Source organism: Eretmochelys imbricata, chromosome 4, assembly GCF_965152235.1.
Source record: "Eretmochelys imbricata isolate rEreImb1 chromosome 4, rEreImb1.hap1, whole genome shotgun sequence".
Taxonomy (NCBI): domain Eukaryota; kingdom Metazoa; phylum Chordata; order Testudines; family Cheloniidae; genus Eretmochelys; species Eretmochelys imbricata.
The window spans coordinates 122,234,206-122,260,018 of NC_135575.1; the positions used below are offsets into that span (position 1 = coordinate 122,234,206).

The 25,813-nt window shown below is 40.1% G+C and overlaps 1 protein-coding gene across 1 annotated transcript in view; it reads left to right on the forward strand.

The window, feature by feature from the left end:
• Positions 1 to 25,813, forward strand: part of SORCS2 (sortilin related VPS10 domain containing receptor 2) — an 838,677-nt gene that overhangs the window by 734,476 nt on the left and 78,388 nt on the right. The window contains exons 9-11 of the mRNA XM_077814654.1: positions 5,916 to 6,095; positions 14,355 to 14,501; positions 16,004 to 16,106. Coding sequence (XP_077670780.1) covers positions 5,916 to 6,095; positions 14,355 to 14,501; positions 16,004 to 16,106 — 430 coding nt within the window. The remainder of the gene's footprint in view (positions 1 to 5,915; positions 6,096 to 14,354; positions 14,502 to 16,003; positions 16,107 to 25,813) is intronic.

Consider the following 25,813-nt stretch of genomic DNA (forward strand, 5'->3'; position numbering starts at 1 on the left):
CTGTCAGGTTTGCTACACCCCCTACATGGCATGTTTAGCCTGGCGAGCCTTTGATCACCAAAAGGATTTTGTAAGCAGTTCTATGTTAATTAATTCTGTTTCAGCACCCTAATGCCAATCACCTGGGCACGTGTACAAGATTAAACACCATCAATCTGAAATTCACCTTTCTGTCTGCAAATTTTATCCTCTATACTCAAAAGTAACACCTAAAATCACTCTAACTGAAAAAAGTTACAGTGCTTGTGCTTAAAAGGTTCCTTCCATTTTGAAAGATATTGCTGTTTCCACTGGTATTCCCCATTTTAAGTGAGTGGAACATCTCTCAAACCACTAGAATCTTTCAAAGTGGAAGAAACTCTTTGTTTTTTTTAAGTGCAACTAATTGAGTGGGGGAAAACATTTTCAACTTGTTTACGCTTTGTATTTTACAGCACTTTATGGCCAGTTTTACTATGAGGGGTGGGGGAGTAGGTTACACCCCAAACATATCCCTGATCCTCTAGAGCTGACCCCTGTGCAGTCCCATTGATTTCAGTGTAGACACAGGAAATATGAGGTTTAGCCTGATATTATGGTAGACAGTCATGAACAGAGCTGAATGAATTTTTTGACCAAAACTTTTTATCACCAAAAAATTAAGATTCAGGTTGACTGAAATATTTTGTGAAATAGATTTTGCCAAATTGTTTTGGCGCGGTGCGGAGAGGGGAGGGGGAGAAACCAAAAGATGGAGGGTGGCAGAAAAATCAAAATGTTTCCTTTTGACATTTTTGAAACAAAGCACTTAAATTTCTCTGTTCAAAATGATGTTTTGGTTCAAAAATTTACTTCAGTTTTATTTTTAAAATATAAAAGTTTCTTTAAAAAATCAAAAGAAAACGTTTTGTGTCTGGTCGAACAAAATATTTCATTCTACACAAAATGATTTTTTTTTACTTTTCGGTTCACTTAAAATTTTGATTTTTTTTTTCAGTTTTTTAGATCTGCTAAATGAAGTGAAAAATCACGCAGCTCTAGTCATGAATGTGAGAGATGATGATGATGATGAAGGGGAGGGTATGACAGGATTAGCTGGCAAAACATAGCGCACAAGAGAGGGGTCAGAGGAAACAAGGATTGAGATATTGACAGGGAGGCATGATGCAAGCCTTATAAGTGAAGAGGAGCCTGAACTATATTACTGTTATTTAGTGTGTGCTCAGTGCTGTACAAAGCACACAGGGAGACATGGTTCCTGCCTCAGAGAGCTTACAAACTAAAAAAATAAAATAAAGCAGAGGCAATGCAGTGAGGTGACCTGGATGGTCTTTTCTGACATGGGTTACCTTTGGGGGAAGAAGTAAGCTCTGAGGAGCGATTTCAGGGAAGGATGGGATGACACTTGGCATAGTAAATGGGGCATTCCAGGCATGAGGACACTTGAAAGAAGGCATGAGGATGATCTCAGAAGAATCATAGAATATCAGGGTTGGAAGGGACCTCAGGAGGTCATCTAGTCCAACCCTCTGCTCAACGCAGGACCAATCCACAGTTAAATCATCCCAGCCAGGGCTTTGTCAAGCCTGACCTTAAAAACCTCTAAGGAAGGAGATTCCACCACCTCCCGAGGTAACCCATTCCAGTGCTTCACCACCCTCCTAGTGGAAAAGTATTTCCTAACATCCAACCTAAACCTCCCCCACTGCAACTTGAGACCATTACTCCTTGTTCTGTCATCTGCTACCACTGAGAACAGCCTAGATCCATCCTCTTTGGAACCCCCTTTCAGGTAGTTGAAAGCAGCTATCAAATCCCCCCTCATTCTTCTCTTCTGCAGACTAAATAATCCCAGTTCCCTCAGCCTCTCCTCATAAATCATGTGCTCCAGCCTCCTAATAATTTTTGTTGCCCTCCACTGGACTCTTTCCAATTTTTCCACATCCTTCTTGTAGTGTAGGGCCCAAAACTGGACACAGTACTCCAGATGAGGCCTCACCAATGCCGAAGGAAGGAACTGAATGGAGTGTGAGGCGGGATTGACTGATGGAACCAAGGTGTTGCAAGTACTGATGAGAGCAGGAGTGGAAATGATGTGCAAGATAGGAAGCAAGTGGAGAAATTACATTAGAAGGGATGACAAGCTTGGAGAAGCAAGCAGGGAAGATCATTTTAGCTGCAAGGAAGATCAGTTCTGCCGCAAGGGGCCCAAATGAGCAGCTCTATAATTTGAATATGGAAATGAAGGTACTAGTGGTCAAATGTTACATGAGCACAGTAAATATGCTAGAAAGTACACCAAAACCTGACTTGAGACAGTAGGAGGATTCCAGGTTCTTGAGGACTTTTCAAGTCAGCTGAAGGGCCCTGAGCCAATTACATCAAATAAATAATGTGCAGGTAGGAAGGTTAATGGCAAATTAAGAGGGCAGCATGGCTTTGAATAGCCTACAGAAGGGAGGAATGAATGCATAGCTTACAGGATCTGCTGAGATCACAGCATGACACAGTGTGGCTGCAGGCAATGAATTAGATATAGCAATAAAAACTGCCTTCTTTGGAACAAGATATTTTCTCTCACACATAATATCTTATTAGTTAAACCTTTCCCTACTGACAGGAAGTCCTGCCTAGCAACACATTTGCTAAGGGCCCAATCTTGCAAAGTGCTAAATGTCTCCTGTGAAGTGCTGAGCACCCACTGTAGTCAATTGGAACTCACAGGTTTCAGAGTAGCAGCCATGTTAGTCTGTATTCGCAGAAAGAACAGGAGTACTTGTGGCACCTTACAGACTAACCAATTTATTTGAGCATAAGCTTTCGTGAGCTACAGCTCACTTCATCTTAGCAACTTACAAAACTGGGCCCTAAGTCGGTTAAGCTTTTATCCTTGATGACCATTTCTTCAGCTTAGCTCTAATAGTGGAAGATGGTAATATGAGCAAGGCAAGGGAACAGGAGGGGGGATTATTTGTAACTTTCTTTTAGTTTGGTTTGCACAACCCATGTACCATTCAGAAGTTTAAAAGATGTTTTAAAACCAGGTATGAAACTTGCATCTTTCCTTACTTCCGTTAATTTCCTCAGAGTTATATTAGCAACATTTGGCCAGATGATGTTCCTCGGAACTGTTGGAAGGCAGTATAACCAAGTAATGGGGTTGTAAATCGTTGGGGAAATATATTGAAATAGATTATGCTGAAAAAATATCAGTAATCCTGAACTGAAAAATAAAAATCTTCAGTGTAAAACCTGAATGGAACAGACTGTGCCCGAGAAGGGTGAAAGGCACATTTGGTTACCCTCTGTTAATACAGACTAACACGGCTGCAACTCTGAAATCTGTTAATACCAGCATTCTAATTCCTGCCAGACACATAAAAAGTAGCAACTGATGTCTTGAACAGGATGAGTACACACTCCACTTTCTTACTATTGATAGTTGCAATTGGAAGAGAAGAGTTAGTGAAACATACTAATTAATATAAACTCCTCTAGTCTGGCCTTCTTGCCTTCCAGCTGTCCCCTGCCAGTCTGTCCAAAAATCCTTTGTTAAAGTCGTCTTCTTCTCTCACTCCTCCAGTCATGTTAGCTCCTCCTGAACTTCCATTGATTTCCCATCTCCTAACACACAAAATTCAAATGCCTCATCTTGAGACACAAAATCACATCTATTCTTGCATCCATCTACTTCTCTGCTCTTACTTACCTCTTCCCAGGCCTCTTGCCTTTTCTCCTTACTGTTGGATTTTTCCCTTATTTACATCAATGCATATCAGGAATAACTTCATGGATGTCTATGCAGCTACATCAGGGTAAAACTGATGTGAGATGAGAATCAGATTAGTCACATCTCCCATTCCCAGCTTTGTTCCCCCTGTGTCTGGTACCAGTCTCACAGTTTATCTGAAAATCACTTTATCTTTTCTCCTTTAAATTTGTGCGTAAACCCCACATCTCTAAGTAATCCCTCCTCCCACATTCTGATCGATAGTAGTGCTCAGAAACACCCTCTTTTGCACTGTTGTCCTATGTTTCATCCTGCGTTTGCTTTTCTCACTTTATTTAGATTCTAATCACTTGGGGCAAGGAACATGTCTTATCTGTGTTCTGTAAAGCATTGTGTATGTTTATGACACGTTATAAACATTTTACTATAATAATGCTCTTAAGACTTCTGCTGAAGGGCTGCTAATAGCTATGACAACAATTTAAGGGGTTTTAGAACTTTTCACTAATGGATACCCTTTCAAACTCTTTATTCCTGTACTCTTTAGTAATTTATTTCTCCTCCCCCTCTATCCCTGTTAATTGGATTGGCAGCATAACCATTCTCAGGTTGTGTCAGGGAAGGCAAATATGGTGTTCGTCATGGGTTATGGTGAACTACCAGATGTTGCATACCCATCCTCTTGCCTATTTATGAATAGTGCTGGCAATTTAAGACAGCAGAGTTCCATTAATGGGATTCTAAAAAAAAAAAAAGCTACTTCAGATTCAATACAAGTTTTACTTGCAATGCTTTGGAGAATGGCTTTCAGATCAACCACATGTGGGAGATTTTATCTACAACAGAGACTCAACCACAGGTTCATTTGTTTTGGCAGATGTATCCGTGACATTTTAAAAATAATTTGGAGTGGTGAATTTGATTCAACGAGACATTGAGGTTAACTCCTTTTATATACAAAAATGTTTTTGTCTAGCTTTTCATTATATATACTTTTCAAAGAGGTGCTCGCTGTGCAGTGTAATCACTCCTATATGTAGTCACCTCTTCTTCTGCACCTAGTCAACTCTTGTTACTTCTATGTAAAGAAATAGAAAAGTAATAAAGTTGTTTGTTACATATTTACTCAGATGTCATTCCCTCCTGCCACCTATCTGTTTTTGGAAGCTCTTCTCAGAATTCCTTCTAGGTTGTCAGTGTTTTTCCATTAATAAGGTGACCAGAACTGAATACAAGATGCCCGGTGGTTATTGCAACCAAGTTCGTGGAAAGGGGTAATAATCTCTCTCCCCTGATATGATGCTTCTGTGTATGCAGCCCAAAATTGCATTGGCCTTTTTGCTGCCATATCCTATTGCAAACACAGGTCCAATTTTCTGTCCACTATTACTGTCTATTTCAGCATTGCTACTTCCTGATTTCTTCCTCTGATTGAGTATTTGTGTATTGGACTATTTTCCTCAAGATGTATTAGCCTGCATGTTTCCCTGCAGAGGATGGAGAGAGGAAACAGGGAGTCCAGTAAAGAGGCTATTGAAATAAGCAAAGCATGAAATTATTGAGGAATGAATGCAGAATGTTGTTGTTATTATTTAATATGTATATTACAATAACACTCAGTGGCCCTGCTGGGCTCAGTGCTCTGCAAACACATAGGAAGACATGGTCTCTGCCACAAAGAGTTTTTCTCATTCTCTAGGTCCTTTTGTAATATATCTCTGTCCTATTTGGTGGTTGCATTTCATCCTATTTTAGATCTTAAGAAGATGTCATGGACTTTTGTCTATTTCTTGTAATTCACAAGTAATTCACATTCTGTGTCCCCTCAGTCTTAGGCATCTCTGCTGCAAATGTGAATATTGGTGGAGGTTTTGTGATGCAGAAACCTGTTGACTAGTAATTGGTTTAAGAACTCCAACTCATTTCTAATAAGAAACAAAAGCACCTCCTTCAGGCATTAATAAGCGGTTTGGATTCCAAATTCTAGGTGAAAATTCTATATCCCATAATCTGAGAGAGATAGGATATAGTAGATTTCCTAGTACCTAGGCTGAGAGAGCTCAGAGTCAGGGATCTTTAAGGTGTATCTGTTTTCTCTGGCACTTGACTCTCATGACTAGTTTGTTTTTTGTCATGTAGGCACAATAGTATCTTTTTTTTAATTGCCAATTATGATTCATCTTGTATCTTATTTCTTTTTCTGCAGGATTTACAGATTATCAGTACAGATGAAAACCAAGTATTTGTGGCTGTTCAAGAATGGTACCAGACAGACACGTATAACCTGTACCAGTCTGACCCACAGGGTGTATACTACTCCATTTTACTAGAGAACGTCAGGAGCACTAAGCAGCCAGAAGAGAATGTCCTGATAGATATTCTGGAGGTAGGGTGCTGTGCAAATATTAGAACTTTGTTGCTTTCTGTCTCTTCCCTTGTCTCTCCTACTTTATGTTGTCAGCAACTCTAATTATGAATGTAATTAATTTTATAGTGATAACATTCTCCCCAATTTTCTAGAGTGATGAGAAGGGAGTATTGTATTACTCTAATTCTCCCTCTCTATCCTCTTCCTCCTAAAGTGTTGGTCGTTTTATAAAGACACGGTTTCCACGGATGTGCAGGAACAAGTTTAGTATTTTTCACTTTCTTCAAATATTGGATCTGGTGTTATTTCAAGTACTGAAGAGTCAAGCAGTAAGATTCAGTTAGCACTAGTTTATTGTGGAAGGAGGAATATAAACAGCTATGAAACTGTCTTATGTAACAAAATTTAGCTTCTAGGCAATACAACAATACTCTTTTTGGCCTTACATTTGTTTTACAGTTTGTCAGCATTTCAGATGCTGGCTGCTTTGTCTGAGAAACCAATGAATGTAATTATCAGATACTATGTAAGTCCATTCATTGAATTTTGCTTACATACTTTTTTTTTTTTTTAACCAGCAAGCCTTTTAGCCAATAGGGTCTCAGACCAATAGCAATTGTACGAGCCTAGTACTGGGTCTTTAACATGTTGACCTCAACAAATGAAGAGCCAACAACATTAGATTTGAGTCAGACTACAAATCCTCTTGCTTTCTGTAGGTATTTTTTCCCTAGAGGCGCTGCTGTGAGAGGAGCCATCTTTGCAAATACTCAACTCTGTATTTTAAACCTGCAGCAGTTGGCTAAAGAAAAAAGGAAAAATAGCAGTTTAGGGAAAAATTGCCATCAGTTCTCTTGTTCAGAAAGATGGTAATGACAACACTTGAATTTAATAGTCTGCTTCCTCTGGAGCTTTAAAAAATATTCTTACTAAATGCACAAGACTTCTTTGCAAAGGATTCGCAATACTCCTTAGCCTGGCAAGTAGGGTTAGGAAGGAGTTAAATGATTCTCTCTAGTATTGTAATTGGAGGGGGGAAATGATGGCTTGCTCCAAATTTTTCTAATCTCCTCCACCTTTATATAACTCCCTCTTTTTCAATAGACTGCAGTGGGACAAGGAGGTGTGACATAATTACCGCCCTCCCAATTCAAGCACTGATGACTGTAGGGGGGTTCTGCAGGGAACGGAGGGTATGGAAAAAGGCCACCTTCTTCCTCTTGTGTAATCCCATGTGCTGATTTTAATGACAAAATATGTTTTTGCTGCTTTTTTGCTCCTGTTAGCTAGGCAGAGCCAGCACAGCTAAGAGGAAAGAAGCTGGGTTCTCGTCTCCTCCGGCATCTTCTAGAGCATGGGTTCTCAACTGGAGGCCACAAAGAGGTGTTAAGGGGTCACAACCACTCTGCTGTTCCCTTATTACTAAGGAATTGCCAGTATAGAAAAGGTTTGGGGCTACTGATCTTGAGTATTGTTTACTAAAGTCCGTTCAGTTTCACCTGTGCAAGCCCACTGAGGTTCAGGAGTTGCAAAAGTGTCACTGGGGCAATATCTCTATTATTGGTGATGCACAAAAAGAAGAGATCCTAGATTATTTGCAAATTCCAGATTTAGTCTGTAGAGCTGGCTTTAAAAATTACTTATAATGGAGCATATTTAATAAGGAATGATTGAGACACAATAAACATGGAACCTTACAATGCCATTCTTACGTAGTCAATTTTCAGAAAAGAGCTGCACTGTACATGGACAAATTTCTCTGCCTACATGTAGAAAGTTTAAAACTTGCAGATCATTTCTGCAATATGGTGAAATACAATTAGTGTTTGTTTTCTCTACTAGAATGTGATGAGCAATAATATCTACAAGGGTTTTTTTGTGTTGACTTACACTGTGCAAAGTAGTTAATAAAAATAAGGCTTTAGGGATTGCTCGGCAGTTGTGATTTTGAGTTTTTTTCTGACTTGGGATATCTTGCAGAGTGTTTCAATAGAAGTGTCTTGGAAAAAAAATCTTCAACTCGAAACACAGACAACCCTCAATGGATTAAGAATTTCTCTTTCAACTAATGTATAATTCTGCTTGAAATTTGCACAGTTTGTCTTGAGTATCTTCCACTGGCCTCATTTCATCCTTTACATGTGCATCTGCTTTATAGTCTTTTAGAGATTTTCCCCTGTCTGCATTCATTTTCCGTTATATCCTTTATCTCTTTTGTACAGTACATCTTTTCTTCTCTTGTTGCATACGTGTGCAGGGACTAACCTCTAAAATATATGTTGAAAAGAAAGAAAGAAGCAGTGAGCATCGATTCAAAGTCAGTATGGTCTTGAAATACTGTACCAAATGCTGCCAAAGTGAACCAGCTGCAAGCTTAGCACAGAGATCACTGCAAAACAAGCATGTTGATATCATGTTTCATGAAAAGAGTGGGAATACTCATAAGTAAAGGTCACAGCATTGGACACTTGATTTACAGCATACTCCTATTGTGCTAGCAATTGCTTATTTAATACCCCAAACTGCAGGCCTTACTCATACATTTATTCCCCAATCATGAGACTTGGCCCCATTGATTTCAGCTGAGTGTTTGTAATATTTGCACAGTTGTCCATCAGGTGGTAACTACACACACTGTATGTTGCAAATGCTGAGGCACCCTCTGTATGCTCCCCCTTCATAGTAAAATGGCACAGAAAAGTTCTGCAATAGTTACTACAGAACAGATCTATGGTAGTTAGTACGTATCATACTGTCTAGCCATAAGAAGAGAATGACTGCCGAACAATAGGAGCTGTTGGCTGCTGAGTGCTGTTGAAAATGTGCTGCTTCACCTAGATGCCTGAACAGGAGCTGAACTCTCTTGAAAACATGGTCATTTATTTAGGTTCCTCTATGGGAGCTGCTAGGCCCTGAGAGCTTGAAAATCAGGCCTCATATGACTCCCATCACCAAACTATCTGAGCACTTCACAATCTTTTTATGTATTTATCCTCACAACATCCTTGCTAGGAGAGGAAGGACAAATATCCCCATTTTACAGATGTGGAACTGAGACACAGAGAGAAAGAGCCTAAGTGACTGGCCCCTAGCAGGTCTGTAGCAAAGCAGGGCATTGAACCCACATCTCTCAATTCTCATGCTAACACTTTAGCCGCTGGGTGATCTTTCCTGTCTGTGGGCTTTGGATCAATCCTGGGTAGTCTATCACCATGCAAATTATCAGTAATAAAATAATAATTAGTATCAAATCTATACCATGTTAACAGGTCTGCTGTCCCATAAGTCTGCAGGCAGAGCTCTCATTAATGTTAATATCAGAGGGAGTTTGGAATGAGGGCAAATATACTCTTAAATATTACAGATTGAGAGGGATGAAAGAGTATGCAGAATAACAATCTCAGTGAAAACTAGCCATTCCTGATTGTACCAAGAGCTGATGACACTTATTCAAGTACAAAGCTGTAATAAATTCACAAGTCTGCTGGAGAGAGGGAGAGAACATTTGGGCCTGAATACAGGGAATGGCATTTAATCTGGCAAAGTGTTTTTCTTCTTGATGAAAACTTTAAAGAATGTGATCCCAAAATCACAGGGCAAGCTCTCAGTTTTAAAAGTCTCTCTTGCCACACACAGGAACTCTCCTTGCATCGCTTCTTCTTCTTCCTTTAGCACATCTGTGTCCCTCCATACACCCTACTCCCCAAAAAGTAACATTCTGGTCCTGTTGTACTTCCATTAGATTCTGGGCCAGGTTCCTCTGAGCAGGTTCTGAGAGCATAGATACCAGAAGGGATCATTATGATCATCTGGTCTGACCTCCTATATACCACAGGTCATAGAACTTCCCCAAAATAAGTCCTAGAGCAGATCTTTTAGAGAAACATCCAATCTTGATTTTAAAATTGTCAGTGACGGAGAATCCCAACCCTTGATAAATTGTTTCAGAAGCTAATTATTCTCACTTTAAAATGTGCACTTTATTTCCAGTCTGAGTTTGTCTACGTGTTATACTTTTCTCTGCTACACTGAAATGCTCATTATTAAATATTTATTCCCCACATGGGTACGTAATCAAGTCACCCCTTAATCTTCTCTTTGTTAAGATAAATAGATTGAGCTCTTTGAGTTTACTCCTGTAAGGCATGTTTTCTAATACTTTAATTATGCTCATGGCTCTTCTCTGAACCTCTCCAATTATCAACATTTTTCTTGCGTAGCTGACACAAGAAAGGGACACACTATTCCAGCAGCCATCACAGTGCCAAATATACAGGAAAAATAACCTCTCTACTCCTACTCAAGATTCTCTTGCTCATGCATCCCAGGATGGCATTAGCTCTTTTTGGTCACGGTGTCAGACCGGGAGCATCTATTCAGCTGATTATTCACTGCAACCCTCATATCTTTTTCAGAGTTGCTGCTGCCCAGGATAGAATTCCCCATGGCATACTTTCCTTTTTCCTAGATGTATACGTTTACATTTAGCCGTATTAACATACGTATTGTTTGCTTCCGCCCAGTGATCCAAATCACTCTGATTCAGTAACCGCTCGTCTTCATTATTTACCACTCCCCCAATTTTTGTGTCAGCTGCAAACTTTATCAGTAATGTTTTTATGTTTTCTTCCAGATCATTGATAAAATTGTTAAATAGCATAGGGCCAAGAATTGACTCCTGCCAGACCCTATTGAAAACACACCCACTCTATAATGATTCCATGTTTACAATTACATTTCATATAATTTTATTTTATATCGTTCTAGATTTTTTTATCAAAATATCGTGCAGTACCAAGTCAAATGCCTTACAGAAATCTAAGTACCAGTATATTATGTCAACACATTACCATTATCAACTAAACTTGTAATCTCTTAAAAAAAAGTATCAAGTTAGTTTGAGAGGCTCTGTTTTCCATAAATCCATGTTGTTGCATTAATTACAATACCCTTCTTTAATTCTTTATTAATCAAATCTCTTATCAGCCCCTCCATTTTCTTACCTGGGATCAGTGTCAAGCTAACAGACCTGTAATGACCTGTGCCATCCCATTTACCCTTTTTAAAAATTGGCACAACATTAGCTTTCTTCCAGTCTTCTGGAAGTTCTCCAGTACTGCAAGACTTACTTAAAATCAACATTAATAGTCCAGCAAGCTCATTAGCTAGCTCTTTTAAAACTCTTGAATGTAAGTTATCCAGACCTGCTGATTGAAAAATGTCTGATTTTAGTAGCTGCTGTTTAACATCCTCCTGAGATACTAGTGGAGGGTTGTCAACATCACATGATGAGACCATATCATCTGTTTTCCTCCAAATACAGAACAGAAATATTTATTGAATACTTCTGCCTTTTTTGCAATTATTATTGATAATTCTATCATTTCCACCAGTACCATAGTTAAGATTTGTTTTGTTCCTAATACATTTAAAAACTCCTTATTTTCCTTAATTCTGCTGGCCATAGATTTCTCCTTGTGTCCGTAGGCTTCCCCTAGCAATTTTCTGCAATTCCTAACTTCTGATTTATATTCATTACTATCAACTTTCCCTTTCTTTTGTTAAATATTGTTTTTTTGTTTTGTTTTGTTTTGTTTTAAACTGCCGTTGCTTCCCTGCTAAATCAATTTGGGTTTTTTAACCAGTATGGCCTTCTTTCCTGATTGTGGGATTGTGTCAGAAATCAATGGTTCAGGAGCCAGATTAGTGATCAGCATTACCCAAAAGAGCCACAGTAGTTTGCTGCACATTGATCTCTTTCTTTCTTTTCCTTTTACTATGAATTTTTATTGGAAAAGTTTTCATAGACATTTTAAAAGAACAAAAGACAAATATAAAATCCAAGAAATTAAATGAACATAGCTCTGTTCATCTAGCTTGCCCCCATAGTCTTTACTTATAGTACCCAATCACCCTCACTTCCTATTGAAGGATGGAGCGCATAATAACTAAACTAAACAAATGTCGAGGGTCAGCCCTGAGCTGGAGTAAAATAGCATAGCTGTATTTATTTGGCTGGCTTTTAGTCATACCCCATCAACTCCACACAGGGGGACATTAAGGACTACCACAGTTTCACATGCACTGACCTCTGAGAATCATGGTTGCTGTATGTGTAGCTGAAATGGACATGAATGTTCTTCTCCCTTCTTAAGCTCCATACATTTATTACGTTTGTAATGTATTTGCTATTTAACTTGCACAGAATTTTTTTGGAGTGTTTTGGTTATTCAATAACATTTTATTGTCTGGAAAATAATTCGTCTTCATTAGTTCCCAATATATCCTGCAGAATGCCTAGCAGTACTGAAAGCACCCACTTACTTCTTGTTGTACAGTGTGGCACATCTCATAGAATCCGTGACAAACACAGTGTAATAATCATAAATGTACACCAAGCACAACACAATTCCTAACAGGCCCCAAAATAGCAGAACCAGGTTGAGCACAGTATACCACAGTGCTTTACTGTGGCTCACTGTCCAAGTGCCCTTTCAAAGCCTTCTTGAGCTGTACAGTCTGTGTTGAGCTCTTCAAATAGCCTTTGGTAGTGGCTGTTCAAACTCAGCAGACAGCTGCTCCACCTCTGCGCTCAACCCCCACAGCAACTTTTCCCCCCTTGCTTCACAAATATTATGCAGGACACAACCGATGGCTATAGCCATTGGGATGTTTTTTTCACGCAGGTCCAATCTAGTGAGTAGACAATGTCAGCATCCCTTCAGTCTGCCAACAGCACATTCAGCTGCTTTTATGCACCTGCTGAATTTGTAATTGAATATTTTCTTGATGGTGTTGAGGTGACCAGTGTATGGCTTCGTGAGCCAGGGGAGCAAGGAGTAGGCTGGATCCCCCAGGACCACTATTGGCATTTCCACATCATCAGTGGTAATCTGCTGATCAGGAAAGAAGGTCCCTATTTGTAGCTTTCTGAACAGTCCTGTGTTCTTAAAGATGTGCGTGTCATGCACCTTCCCTGACCAGCCAACGCTAATGTCGGTGAAGCATCCCCAGTGTTCCACAAACACTTGCAAAACCATAGAAAAGTAGACTTTTCTGTTGATGTACTCTGTGGCAAGTTGGTTTTTGGGGATATGCATGACATCTATTGCCCCACCACATTTCAAGAATCCCATAGCTGCAAATCCCTCTACTATCTCCTGCACATTCCTGAGAGTCTTAGTCTCACGTAGCAGGAGACAATTAATGGCCCTGCACACCTGCATGAAAACAGCCTCCACAGTGGATTTTACAATTCCAAAATGTTATCCCACTGATCAGTAAGCAATCTGGTGTTGCAAGCTTCCACAGTGCAATTGCCACTTGTTTCTGTGCTGTCAGTGCAGCTGTGATTCTGGGCTCTAGCACTGAAGGGCTGGGACAAGCTTGGTATACAAATCCAAGAGTGTGGCCTTGCACATCTGAAAGTTCTGCAGCCACTGCTTGCCATCCCAAGACTGCATTGCAATGCGATCCCATCACTCAGTGCTCATTCCTCAGGCCCAGAAGTGAGGCTCCACCATCTGCAGCTGCTCTGTGAATACACCAACAAACTTGAATTGGTTCTTGCTGTGTCCTGCAGCAGTCTGTCCTCCACAAAATCATCACAGTTCTTGCTGAATCAGTTCTTCTTGTGGCTCTGCACATACCAGAGGATCATGCATCCTGTGCTTGCAATGCTCATGACAGTAGTACAGAGCTGTGCAGGCTCTATGCTTCTGTCGGAGATGGCAGACAGCGCGGAGGGCAGTGCAGGTTTGTGAAATTTTGGGAAAATTATGGGAGATAGATGACATTATTGGATGGACAAAGTTGCATGCTGGGAAGTTGACCCCTTGCTCTCAGTCACCCCTGCGTGATTTGTTCTGCCCCACCATGGATTGCCAAAACTTCCCAAAAGAGAGTGCACTGGATGGTGCTGAGTTGCACATTGGGATACTGCAGTGTGCATTGACACAACCACTGCTGGTGAGTATGCACAGTGACGACTCAAGGAGCCACGTGTGCCAGCAATATAGTAACTGTGGCAGCTTCATGCCAACGTAACTTGCATTGGCAAGAGTTTGTAGTATAGACACGCCCTTAATGTCTTGAAATATGTTCAGAAACCAAAAGCACCAAGTGTTGCAGTTTTTTTAAATGTCCACTCTCTTCCCTTTTTAAGAGTAAGTAAGTATCTGGAATATTGAGTTTGTAAGGAACTTCTAAACCAGGAATGATCTATGCTGAAGAAGTGTTTGCAGGCTGGTCATTAACCCTCTTAATTTTATGCTCCAGGTCAGAGGCGTTAAAGGAGTCTTTTTGGCCAATCAAAAAATCGATGGGAAAGTTACAACTCTAATAACCTACAACAAAGGCCGTGACTGGGACTATCTGACCCCTCCAATCTCTGATATGAATGGTAAACCAACTAACTGCAAACCTGTAAGTGGTTCCTTTTAATGACTCCTATGTTTTGTCCAGTGTGCACAAGAACTATTCATAGAATATGCTGATATATAAATAAGTGAACAGTAGTTAAATCATCTCAAGCACCTAGTACCAAGCTATATTCTCCTCTAATTTACACTGGATGTAGATGTATGTATTCTCTATAATCGTGCACCTTCACAAGTTATTGGGCCAAATTAATCTCTGTTTGTTCCATCTGCAGCATCGCACCTTCTTATGTTAGGGCTTAATTTGACTTGTATGGGACAAGTGTGCTCTAATTTGCCTACCATGCATCCTGATCCAAGGCAATCACTCATTTATTATTAATTATTTTACACAGCAAGGAGCTTGTCTGGGAATAAGAGCACTTCATCAATAGGATTAAAAATATGAATACCTTTTATTTCTGTTTTTGCTTTGTATTATTTTATCTTAAAATACAATTACCCTATTATGGGTGAGGGGGGAGTTACACAGTTGCCTGGAAATGTAAATCAAATAGCTGTCAAAACCCCTTTTCTTTTTGTGAATGGACGTTATTACAGTTTACATGTCACAGCTACCCACAACATTTTGGATTTTTCATTGAGACAGCACTGTCAAGCAGATCCCCTGTGTCTTTCTCCCAGGCTCTCTGCTCCACTGGACTCTTAGATCTCTGCATTGGGGGCAAAATATACATCTGTAGTCAGGGGGACAGACTAATGTTTATCCCTCTCTGCATAGTAGGAATAAAAGACTGAGACTGAGGGAGATGTTGACTCACTTCAGAAGACTGAACTACAGCAATACATGGTTCATGCTACAGGGCTTGATCCAAAGCCCACTGAAATCAGTGGAAGACTCCCATTGACTTCAATGGGCTTTGAATCAGGGTCTCAGTCCTCACTTAGGGTGTGATCTTGCTCCCATTAACTTTAGTGGGAGGACTATTGAGCTCCATGTACTACTGTGGAAAGAGCAGAAAGCAGTAAGTTAATTAACCAGAGATACGATCAAGCTCACTCCAAAAACATCATTTAAAAATATTTTTCATATAATGATTTTTTTTCATGACAGAAGATGTTTCACTAGAAATAGTTGTTTTTAATCTAATTCTCTTTTAGCTGATAAATGCATAAAGGCAGACCAGGGATGATGATAACCACCAACAACAAATAAATCTTTGGTGCGTTTTATTGCTTCTTCAAAAGATCCAAGCAGTCACTCTGTCACAAAGTTATTTTGTGCTATAGTTTCACACTGTCTCTGTCTGAATTGCAGACCTTGTTTTAAGGCCACGGAAATATACAGAGCCAGGGTAATTGGTTCCCACTAGATACATCACACTAATATTTTATTCTGGACCTTGCCTTGTGAAATTCAGTCACTTCCCCGTTTTTGTAAGGCAGTTCTCACTGCATGCTAGTTTCTGATTGTGCATTAATTACCAAAGTAGCAGAACTGCTGTTAACAGCTTGTAAAATACTGTGTTCTTCCTCTTATCCTTAAAGCCTGATTGCCATCTTCATCTCCATCTCCGCTGGGCAGACAATCCATATGTGTCAGGAACAGTCCATACCAAGGACACTGCACCTGGACTCATAATGGGCGCAGGTAAATGCACAAAATTGCTTTTTTTCCCCAAAACGTTGTTTCTTGTGAATCACATTTAGTCTCATGAAGAATAATATATTGACTGTATTATAAACATTGCCCTAGTGCGCTTGCGACTGAATACCACTGCTTTTAGGGAATTTGACTGGTCAAATGTGATTGGTCAAATTGTTGAAATGGAGGTTATCAACCTTTCTGCTGGGTAGCCTGCAGGGATTGGAAAGAATTATTTATCCCAAGATGTCACAAGTGGACAGGTGCATTGTGTGTATCTAACTATCTATCCATCATTTATGGTCCCCATTACCATTGTGTCTGAGTCCCTCACAATCTTTATTCTAGCAGCCCTGTATTTATTCTAACAGCTCTGTGAAGTAGAGAAGTGCTATCATCCCTATTTTCCATGCAGGGGAGTGAGGCACAGAGAGTCTAAGTGACTTGCCCAAGGTCACACAGGAAGCCTATGCTGGAGCAGGGAATTGACTCTAGGTCTTCCAAGTCTTTGGCAATTGTCCTAACCACTGGTCTAGCCTACTCTCTTCATATTTATATAGTGAAATGTTTCATCTTGTTTTGCAGGATCGTGTACTAGCCACTGAGACCATTGTTGTAATCTAGTATGGCAAATCTTTTTTTTTCTTTACACTTAATGCACATATAATTATCTTACAGTATTTATTAACTTCTTTATCCATGACAAGGCAGGTATGAGAGATAAGGTGAAAGTAGCTATTGCAGCAGCGTGTTGGAGTCAGGTTTGGATTCTCTGTCATGCCACGTGTACTCGTATTGCATCAGAGCAGTGGTCTCCAAACTTTTTACCTTGTGACCCACCTTACCCCTGTCTGCACCCTTCCCACGGAGCCGGAAGTGGGGCCATAGGTCCTGGAGGGGGCCGATGCTGGGGCCACAGTTTGGGGTAGGAGCATGCAGCTGCAGCCGGGGGCGGGGCCCCAGGCATGGGGCAGGCAACCAGGGCCCGGACCAAGTGTGGAGCTGGGCACCATTCCCTCCCTGGCCCCTTTGGGGGCTGGTCCAGGCCCCAGCTGCGCCCCCTGAATGTTACTCCACATCCCCCTAGGGGGGCGCTCCCCACAGATTGAAGACCTCTGCATTAGAGAGAAGTGACTAACTACCTGTAACATATAAAATCCCCATAGATATGCTGGCCAGTCAATATAAAAAATGTCCATATAAATCTGCTTTGTTTTTTTACCTTTGTCACTCAACAATTCAGTTCCTCTGAATATCATGTTTCTTCTTCTTCAAGTTATTGAGACATCAGGTTTGAGCTACAACATCAGCTTATCAGTTTATTTAGGTTTTATTTTCTTATTTTTGTGTCTCACGTTACATTTAAATTAAACACACACGTGCGCACACACACAGCTGCTCTGTTTGGAAAAAATATATTTTCTCATCGTTATTGGGTGTTCTGTCTCAGTTTATACCAGTGGAAGGTTTGACACCATCAGTTTCTTTGATAAACTCTGGCAGATGGCATACACCTTCCAAAAACAAAATGTAATTGCTAATTATTGTTTAAATTGTCCTGTGGCTACTGAGGTGAAAACCGTGGTGAAATCCTACCCCACTGAAGTCAATTGGAGTTTTTCCATTGACTTATGAAGCCAAGATTTCACCCAATGTCTTTAAACTTCACTTTTCTATAAAATATCCAAATTAGGTTTTTTTAAGTTACATGCATGTATCCTGGCATTTTTTAAAAGAAAAACAACTTCCTTTGTGGACAGACATTATAGAAAAGTATCATAAATCTATTCTATTGTATTCTGTTCTTTTATATGTATGATGCCCTCATCACCGTAGTATCTGAGCACCTTCCAGCAGTGCATGAAGCAGTGTGACCAATATTGGTTACATGTGGTTCATTTTTTCTCTCAGCCTCTCCCTCTCTGTGTGCACTGTCGTGTTTGGATTTGGTAGGATTGTTTTTGTTTATTTTTAAAAGGTGGGTTTATATAAGGAAAGGCTAAAGAAGTGTGCCTTGCCCTTGCAGTAGAAGGTGGTGAGGCTAGTCTGAGAGCAGCCCCTGAGAAAGCTCTGTCTCCTGCAGGGATGAGCTGTATTCTTGTGTTAAAAAGTTCTCTTGTGCCTGAGGAGTACAGTTGTCAATCACAGTCCTCATCAAGGCATTTTAGGCAATCTTTTAGATCTCCTGGGCTCAAGCCTGTGAGAACTTTGAAGATATGGACCAAGACCGTGAACTAGACTTGATTGAGTCTAGTTCAAATTAAAATGCTTTCCAAACTATGGGGCTATCCCTAATAACCCTTACCCATGGGAGTAGTCCTTACTCCAAGGAGTAGTCCCACCGAAGTCTGTAGGGCTATTCTTGTGAATAAGGACTTTTCCATGGTTAGCAGTTTGGAAGAGTTGGCTCTAAGTGCACACAGGAGTCAATCCGCAGCTGAAATACAGCTGTCTGTGACAGCACAAGGGAGCAACCAGGTACACAGCTGGCAGACATCTCTCTACAAAACAACATGTGGTGGCAGAGGAGGAAAGTTTGGCCAAGAACACTGGGGCAGACCTATATGCTGACAGAATATGCCATGGAATCATTGATGTCCAAGTCAACCAGGGAGAAAATCTTGGCTTTTGAGGCCTCTTCTGAAAGCCCCCTTACCCAGCAAACTACTTGCACCGGGGAAGAGGAAAGGCCAAGTCAAATAACATGTATTACCTTGGTGTCGAGTCTTTCAAACCTGTTGCACGTAAGTGATGAAATGAGAGGTGTTCAGTCTTATCTGTCAAACTTGGTACAATAAACACACACTTCTCACCAGACATTCTTTACACGCAGAGACAGCCTATATTTCCTTTGGGGCCTGGTCAGAATTGATGAACATATGCAAATCAGTAGGGGTAGTGAGTGTTTCAGCATGTATGAGAATCAGTGCCTTTGGGCCACATCATGCTCTGAATGAAATAAATGGGAATTTTACCATTATATTCAATGAGAGAAGGAGTAGAATGTTGGTGTGCAAATCACAGGGCTCAGGATATTAAACTGTACATTTATTTTAATTTCAAATAATTATAATTAAATAGAGAACAGCATTAATACCTAGAATGCTTGGGACAGAGACATTAATAGGATGTTAACATTGCATCTTTTAAGCCCCAGCATTTGTAATTTACAGAATGAAAATTCTACTTTATTAAAATTTCATAAATAGTTCTGAGAAATAAATATTGTTAGTATTTAAATGTATGTAAATTGTGCAGACACAATATTAAATTTAATAGCGGCACATTAAAACATTATTTTAAATAACTAGTCTTCTCCCTTTAAGGAATGTAATAGGATTTTACATTTACATTTGATTTTACTGCATTTTAATCTCAGCAAAAGCTTCTATGGTATAAGCTATTCAACATGGGCCAATTGATGTGTAAATTTTTACGTTCAGCCTCAAACCTGTAAAGGATTCTTCTGTGAAAAATGCTAAGAGAGGAGTAAATTTTCAGATTCCAGTTTACTGACTTTCTGTTCTTAGCCTCTTTTCCAGTTAATAAATCAAGCAAATAGTACATATTGCACTCTTGAACAAATTGCAGAGGTTAATTAAAATATATATTGAGTACTTCAGCTGCTGTACAGAATGGTTAAATTACTCTTTGTCACCTCTGGCCCAGATGTGCTGTATATGTTTTATTAAAGTTCATGTCTTCATGCATGGAGATTGTATGTTATGACACCATTGCAGTACAGGAAAAAAGAACAGGCAGATGTTTGACTTTTACTGACACACACAGATTCTGGGGAACCCTCAGGGTTCTCCAGATTTTCTTGCCCCGCACCCTCCCATTATAAAACAATAACTTCAAATTGCCAGACAAACACCACTTGGCTGGGGCAGGGCCATTTGACCAAAAAATAGTTTTGCCTTATTGCTCTATGATGTGACTATTAGTTTTGAAATAAAAAACTATTGGCTGGCTAGCCGTTGCTTGAAACAAATCACATGATTATGTGAGCTAACAATGTGTTAGACATTACAGAAACATCTGGAAGAGGATATGCATGATATTATGTGAAATTTGGGGGGGGAACACCCCATATTTGAAGAATTTAAACCTATCCCATTCTGGGTTGCATTTGGGTACCCATTTCTTTGCATTGAAGCATGTCTTCCATAATGTAGACAAGAAAAAGATTTGAAAATTAATTAATTAAATAAATTATTATGTAACACATGATAATGAATGGAAAATGTATTACTGAAAAAAGTTAAAACGGCATGAAAATAAAATAAACAAAAAGGTCACACACTGACTTGGGTCATAGAAGGGGTGTCAACAATGCTCTGAGTAACACTAAGTTTTAAATTGTGTAAGAAGAACAGAAACTAAAATTGAGGGAATTCACTTGAAGTAATTCAAGATAGTGGGTAGGACTATTGGTATACCTTTTTGATTGGCTGAGAAAGATTCACATGATCTTATAATGACAGGTTTCAGAGTAGCAGCCGTGTTAGTCTGTATCCACAAAAAGAACAGGAGTACTTGTGGCACCTTAAAGACTAACAATTTATTAGAGCATAAGCTTTCATGAGCTACACCTCACTGTATCAGATGCATAGAATGGAACACATAGTAAGATATATACATACAGATAAGTTGGAAGTTACCATACAAACTGAGAGGCTAATTAGTTAAGATGAGCTATTATCAGCAGAAGAAAAAAACTTTTGTAGCGATAATCAAGATGGCCCATTTAGACAGTTGACAAGAAGGTGTGAGGATACTTAGTTTAAGGAAGGTTTCAGAGTAACAGTCTTTTGTAGTCATAAACATCCATTTTTTCATGCTTTGTGTGTATAAAAGATCTTCTATACTTTCCACAGTATGCATCCGATGAAGTGAGCTGCAGCTCACGAAAGCTTATGCTCAAATAAATTGGTTAGTCTCTAAGATGCCACAAGTATTCCTTTTCTTTTAGCTTAAGGAAGTAGATTCAATATGTGTAATGACCCAGCCGCTCCCAGTCTCTGTTCAAACCCAAGTTAATGATATCTAGTTTGCATATTAATTCAAGCCCAGCAGTTTCTTGTTGGAGTCTCTTTTTGAAGCTTTTCTGTTGCAAAATTGCCACCCTTAAATCTTTTACTGAGTGGCCACAGAGGTTGAAATATTCTCCTGCTGGTTTTTGAATGTTATGATTCCTGATGTCAGATTTGTGTCCATTTATTCTTTTGCATAGAGACTGTCCGGTTTGGCCAATGTACATGGCAGAGGGGCATTGCTGGCACATGATGGCATATATCACATTGGTAGATGTGCAGGTGAACGAGCCCCTGATGGCATGGCTAATGTGATTAGGTCCTGTGATGGGGTCACTTGAATAAATATGTGGACAGAGTTGGCATCGGGCTTTGTTGCAAGGATAGGCTCCTGATTTAGTGTTTTTTTTTTTTGTGTGGTATGTGGTTTCTGGTGAGTATTTGCTTCAGGTTGGGGGGCTGTCTGTAAGCGAGGACTGGCCTGTCACACCAGGGCTGTGGAAGACCAAGTTTGAATTCTTGCTGAGGAGCACGGATTTGATCCCAGGTCTCCCCATTCCCAGAGAGTGCCCTAATCACCAGGCAATTCTGGCCTGGGTCTCTCGCCATCTCTCCTGTTGATGCTGTGCCACTTTGTATAAAATACTTGAATAGCGGGTCTCCTGTGTCCCCAGTGAGTGCACTAACCAATGGCCTAAAAGTTATGACACAATTAGCACTATATCTTTTGGTTATTTTGCAAAGCTAGGCCTTAAAAATGCCCAGAAATAAATATTTTTTGACCCAAAACAGACTTTTTGATTTGCCAAAATTTTTCACCAATTTTTGGGTTCCGGTCAAACTGAATTTTTTTTATTTGTTTTTCTTTTTGATAATGGCCACCAAACTGAAAAATGAGTTATTCTCCCAGCTCTACTTATTACCTCATGTAAGGGTAGGTGTTCCAAGCCAGTATAAAGGGCAGTGTGAAAGAAAGCATGGAGATGAGAAAAGGAGACAGACTGGTGACGCTGAGATGCTGGCAGAGTGAAGTGAGTGGGGGCTATGGGAGAAGAGGGAAAATCAGAAGCTATGATACGAAACAGTACCATGAAGCTAGAGCAGGGGTTCTCAACCTTTCTCTTTCTGAACACTCCTCCCCCAAACATGCTATAAAAGCTTCACGTACCACCAGTGCCTCCTCCCCCGAACATGCTATAAAAGCTTCACATACCTCCAGTTTTTCTGCATATAAAAGTCAGGGCTGGCATTAGTGGGTAGCAAGCAGGGCAATTGCCTGTGGCCCCATGCCACAGGGCCCCACATGAAGCTAAGTTGCTCAGGCTTCAGCTTCAGCCCCAGGTGGCGGGGCTTGGCACATGGTGGAGCTGCGGCTTTCTGCCCTGGGCCCCAGCAAGTCTAACACTGGCCTTGCTTGGCAGACCCCCTGAAACCTGCTCATGGCCCCCACGGGGGCCCGGACCCTTGGTTTAGAAATGCTGAGCTAGAGGAGATTTGTGAAGAGCCTTTCAAGATCAGGGCAAAGTTTGAACTTGGTGAAGAAAGCCGAGAGAGAGGTGACTGACCAGTGAGGGAAGATCGTGAACTTCACAGCAGCTACATGGAGCTTCAGAATTTGCTTGGGATTTTTTTTAACAGAACTTTTCAGATTGTAGCTCTTCAATATTTTTTCAGTTGCGTTGCTTTATAATGTCTTTCACTTCATCCTTCTCTCTCATGTGTTGGCTTCTTTTCCTGGGGCTGTTCACAATTTGGCTATTTCTCACTTTCTGTGTCACTTGATTGCACTGGCTGCTATTATGCACATTTTTTGTTGCTTTCTCTTGATTGCTACATTTATTATGCATATGGTTCATTAATGGTTGCACTCAGTTGGAGGCTGGAAGTGTTCAAGACACTTTGACTGCTGGTGAAATCCTTATTGTGTTGCTGTGTCTGATTTTTCACTCTATCTTTGTCTCTATATTTTCAGAGTTTCTTTAATTTGAGGGGTTTGTTCAGTTAGTTTTACCTGATTATCTATTGTTGTAAATTAGTTTATATTTTGTAGTGTTGTTAGGCAAACTTCTGGCACTGTGTAGCTGTCTGGTCTTGTCTAGCAGGTTTCTTTATGCAGTCGGAGACTTGACTTTAATAACATATATAAAGGGAACGTAGTTCCCATGAGAAATGCTGCATTGACAGCAGTGGAAATTTAAGTCACTTATAAATCCACAGAATAGGTGCAGTACACCCAGCAGCAATCATGTTTCCCTGTATGCATCGCCTACATGTCTCTTAACTCTGACCTGGAGAAGACCTAGGGCTTGTCCGTGCTGCCCTGCAGTTTGGACTATGGGGGTGTGAATAGCAGTGGGCACCAAAGTACTGTAACTCCTGCATGTAGATGCTGCAGGTGCAGGCTAAAAGATTCCTAGTTCACATTAACATAGTCCACAGCTGAAAAGGTTCATTCCTTTTCCCAGTGCAATACATCGCCTCTCTGCCAAGCATGTAAGCAAGAGCACCATTGGTGGCCATATTTTTGACAAAAACACATTTCTGCACAACAAAAACCAAACCTACCAACTCATTTCACTCATAGAATCATAGAACCGGAAGGGACCTCGAGAGGTCATCTATTCCAGTCCCCTGCACTCAAGGCAGGACTAAGTATTATCTAGACCATCCCTGACAGGTGTTTGTCCAACATGCTCTTAAAAATCCCCAGTGATCAAGATTCCACAACCTCCCTAGGCAATTTATTCCAGTGCTTAACCACCCTGACAGTTAGGAAGTTTTTCCTAATGTCCAACCTAAACCGTCCTTGCTGCAATTTAAGCCCATTGCTTCTTGTCCTATCCTCAGAGGTTAAGAAGAACAATTTTTCTCCCTCCTCTTTGTAACAACCTTTTATGTACTTGAAGACTGTTATCATGTCCCCTCTCAGTCTTCTCTTCTCCCGACTAAACAAACCCAATTTTTTCAATCTTCCCTCATAGATCATGTTTTCTAGACCTTTAATCATTTTTGTTGCTCTTCTCTAGACTTTCTCCAATTTGTCCCCATCTTTCCTGAAATGTGGCACCCAGAATTGGACACACTACTCCAGTTGAGGCCTAATCAGCGCAGAGTAGAGTGGAAGAATTACTTCTCGTGTCTTGCTTACAATACTCCTGCTAATACATCCCATGATCCCAGCTCATATTACTCAACAGCAAATGGATGGTAGTATCTTTCAGTCATCATCAAATCAACTACCTAGTATGAAAGACTTTCTACCCCAGTAACTGCTACTACTGCTGTTTAGTTTTCAGAAGAACTTCCTTTAGCCAAGGCACTTTGCAATTTAAAAAAGTACAGTTACATTGGAGAGAAGTACCAATAAGAGAGAAAAGAGACAAGAATTTTTAGTATTATCAGCATATAAACGATAGCAAAAAGCAAAACTAGCAATGAGTTGTCTACTATAATCTGTGCAAATGAAGACGAGGAGTGGACCAGGAACGGAACCCTGTGGTATGGAATTAAAATGGAAAGAGAGTTTGCCAGCCCGTGAGAGCCAAAAGAAATGCTAGGAAAGATAAGACTGGAATCATGAGAGTACAGAGCTTTGTATTCCAAAGAAGCAGGTAGTCAGTAGTAATGAAAGAAGTACAAAGGGCAAGGAGAGTAAGAACATGAGAGGGGAAGAGAAACATGTTTAGCAGAGGAGAGGAAATTAGAAACAGACAGGAAAGCAGTCAGTGGAATAGTTAGAGATATTCTGGCTGTAAAGGAGATCAGATAATGTGGTGTGAAAGAGAGGTTCAAAGTTAGGAGTGAACAAGCATGGTCCATAACTTTAAAGAGAAAAAAAAGATCAGAGATGTTGGTTTAAACCCTGAAGCTGCCCAGGGCTCCCTTTGAACTCACCTGTCTTTCAAATTATTCTCTTTGTTTGCAATTGTTTTTGTGTTCCATGCTCATTGTATTTCCCTTCATTAGCATATTCATGTTTTGCTACTGTCTATTTTCTTTTCTTTGTTTTATATTGGGTGTAACAGACATTACATGATATCCTGTATGCAGTTACCCAGAAGGGACGTGAGAAAGTTTGTGCTTTAATTTGCTAGGATTGTTGCATAGATTTTGTTCATTTTTGTAGGTGTCTTTTAAGTTTGATGTTCCAATATCTTTTTAAAAGAATTCCTGATTATGGGGTTGGTCCTGGAAAGTGCTGAGTCCTCTCACAAGATGCTGAGTCCCACTGAGATCTGTAGGAGCTGAAGATACTCAAAGCAACTCCTCTTTACTTCCTTTTCTCAGTTGACTTTTAGGATTGATAGTGATAGTTTCTTCAATAATTAGAGAGCGGTTCACACCAAAACCTAGATATTAATATACCTGAATTTATGGGGAAATTTGCATCTGAATTCAGATCCCAATTTTGCAGCTCAGACCAATCTCTTTCAAAAGAGTGCTTGCTATGTTGGTCCCAGGATTTTAAAGAGACAAGGTGGATGAAGTAGTATCTTTTATTGGACCAACTTCTGTGGGTGAAAGAGAAGCTTTTGAGCTTCACAGAGCTCTTCAGAAGAAAATGCTTGTCTGTTTCACCCACAGAAGTTGGTCCAATAAAAGATATTACCACATTGTCTCTCAGGAGGAGGAATGTTTAACAATATTTAATTGTGATAGTTTTCTGTGATGCTGGCA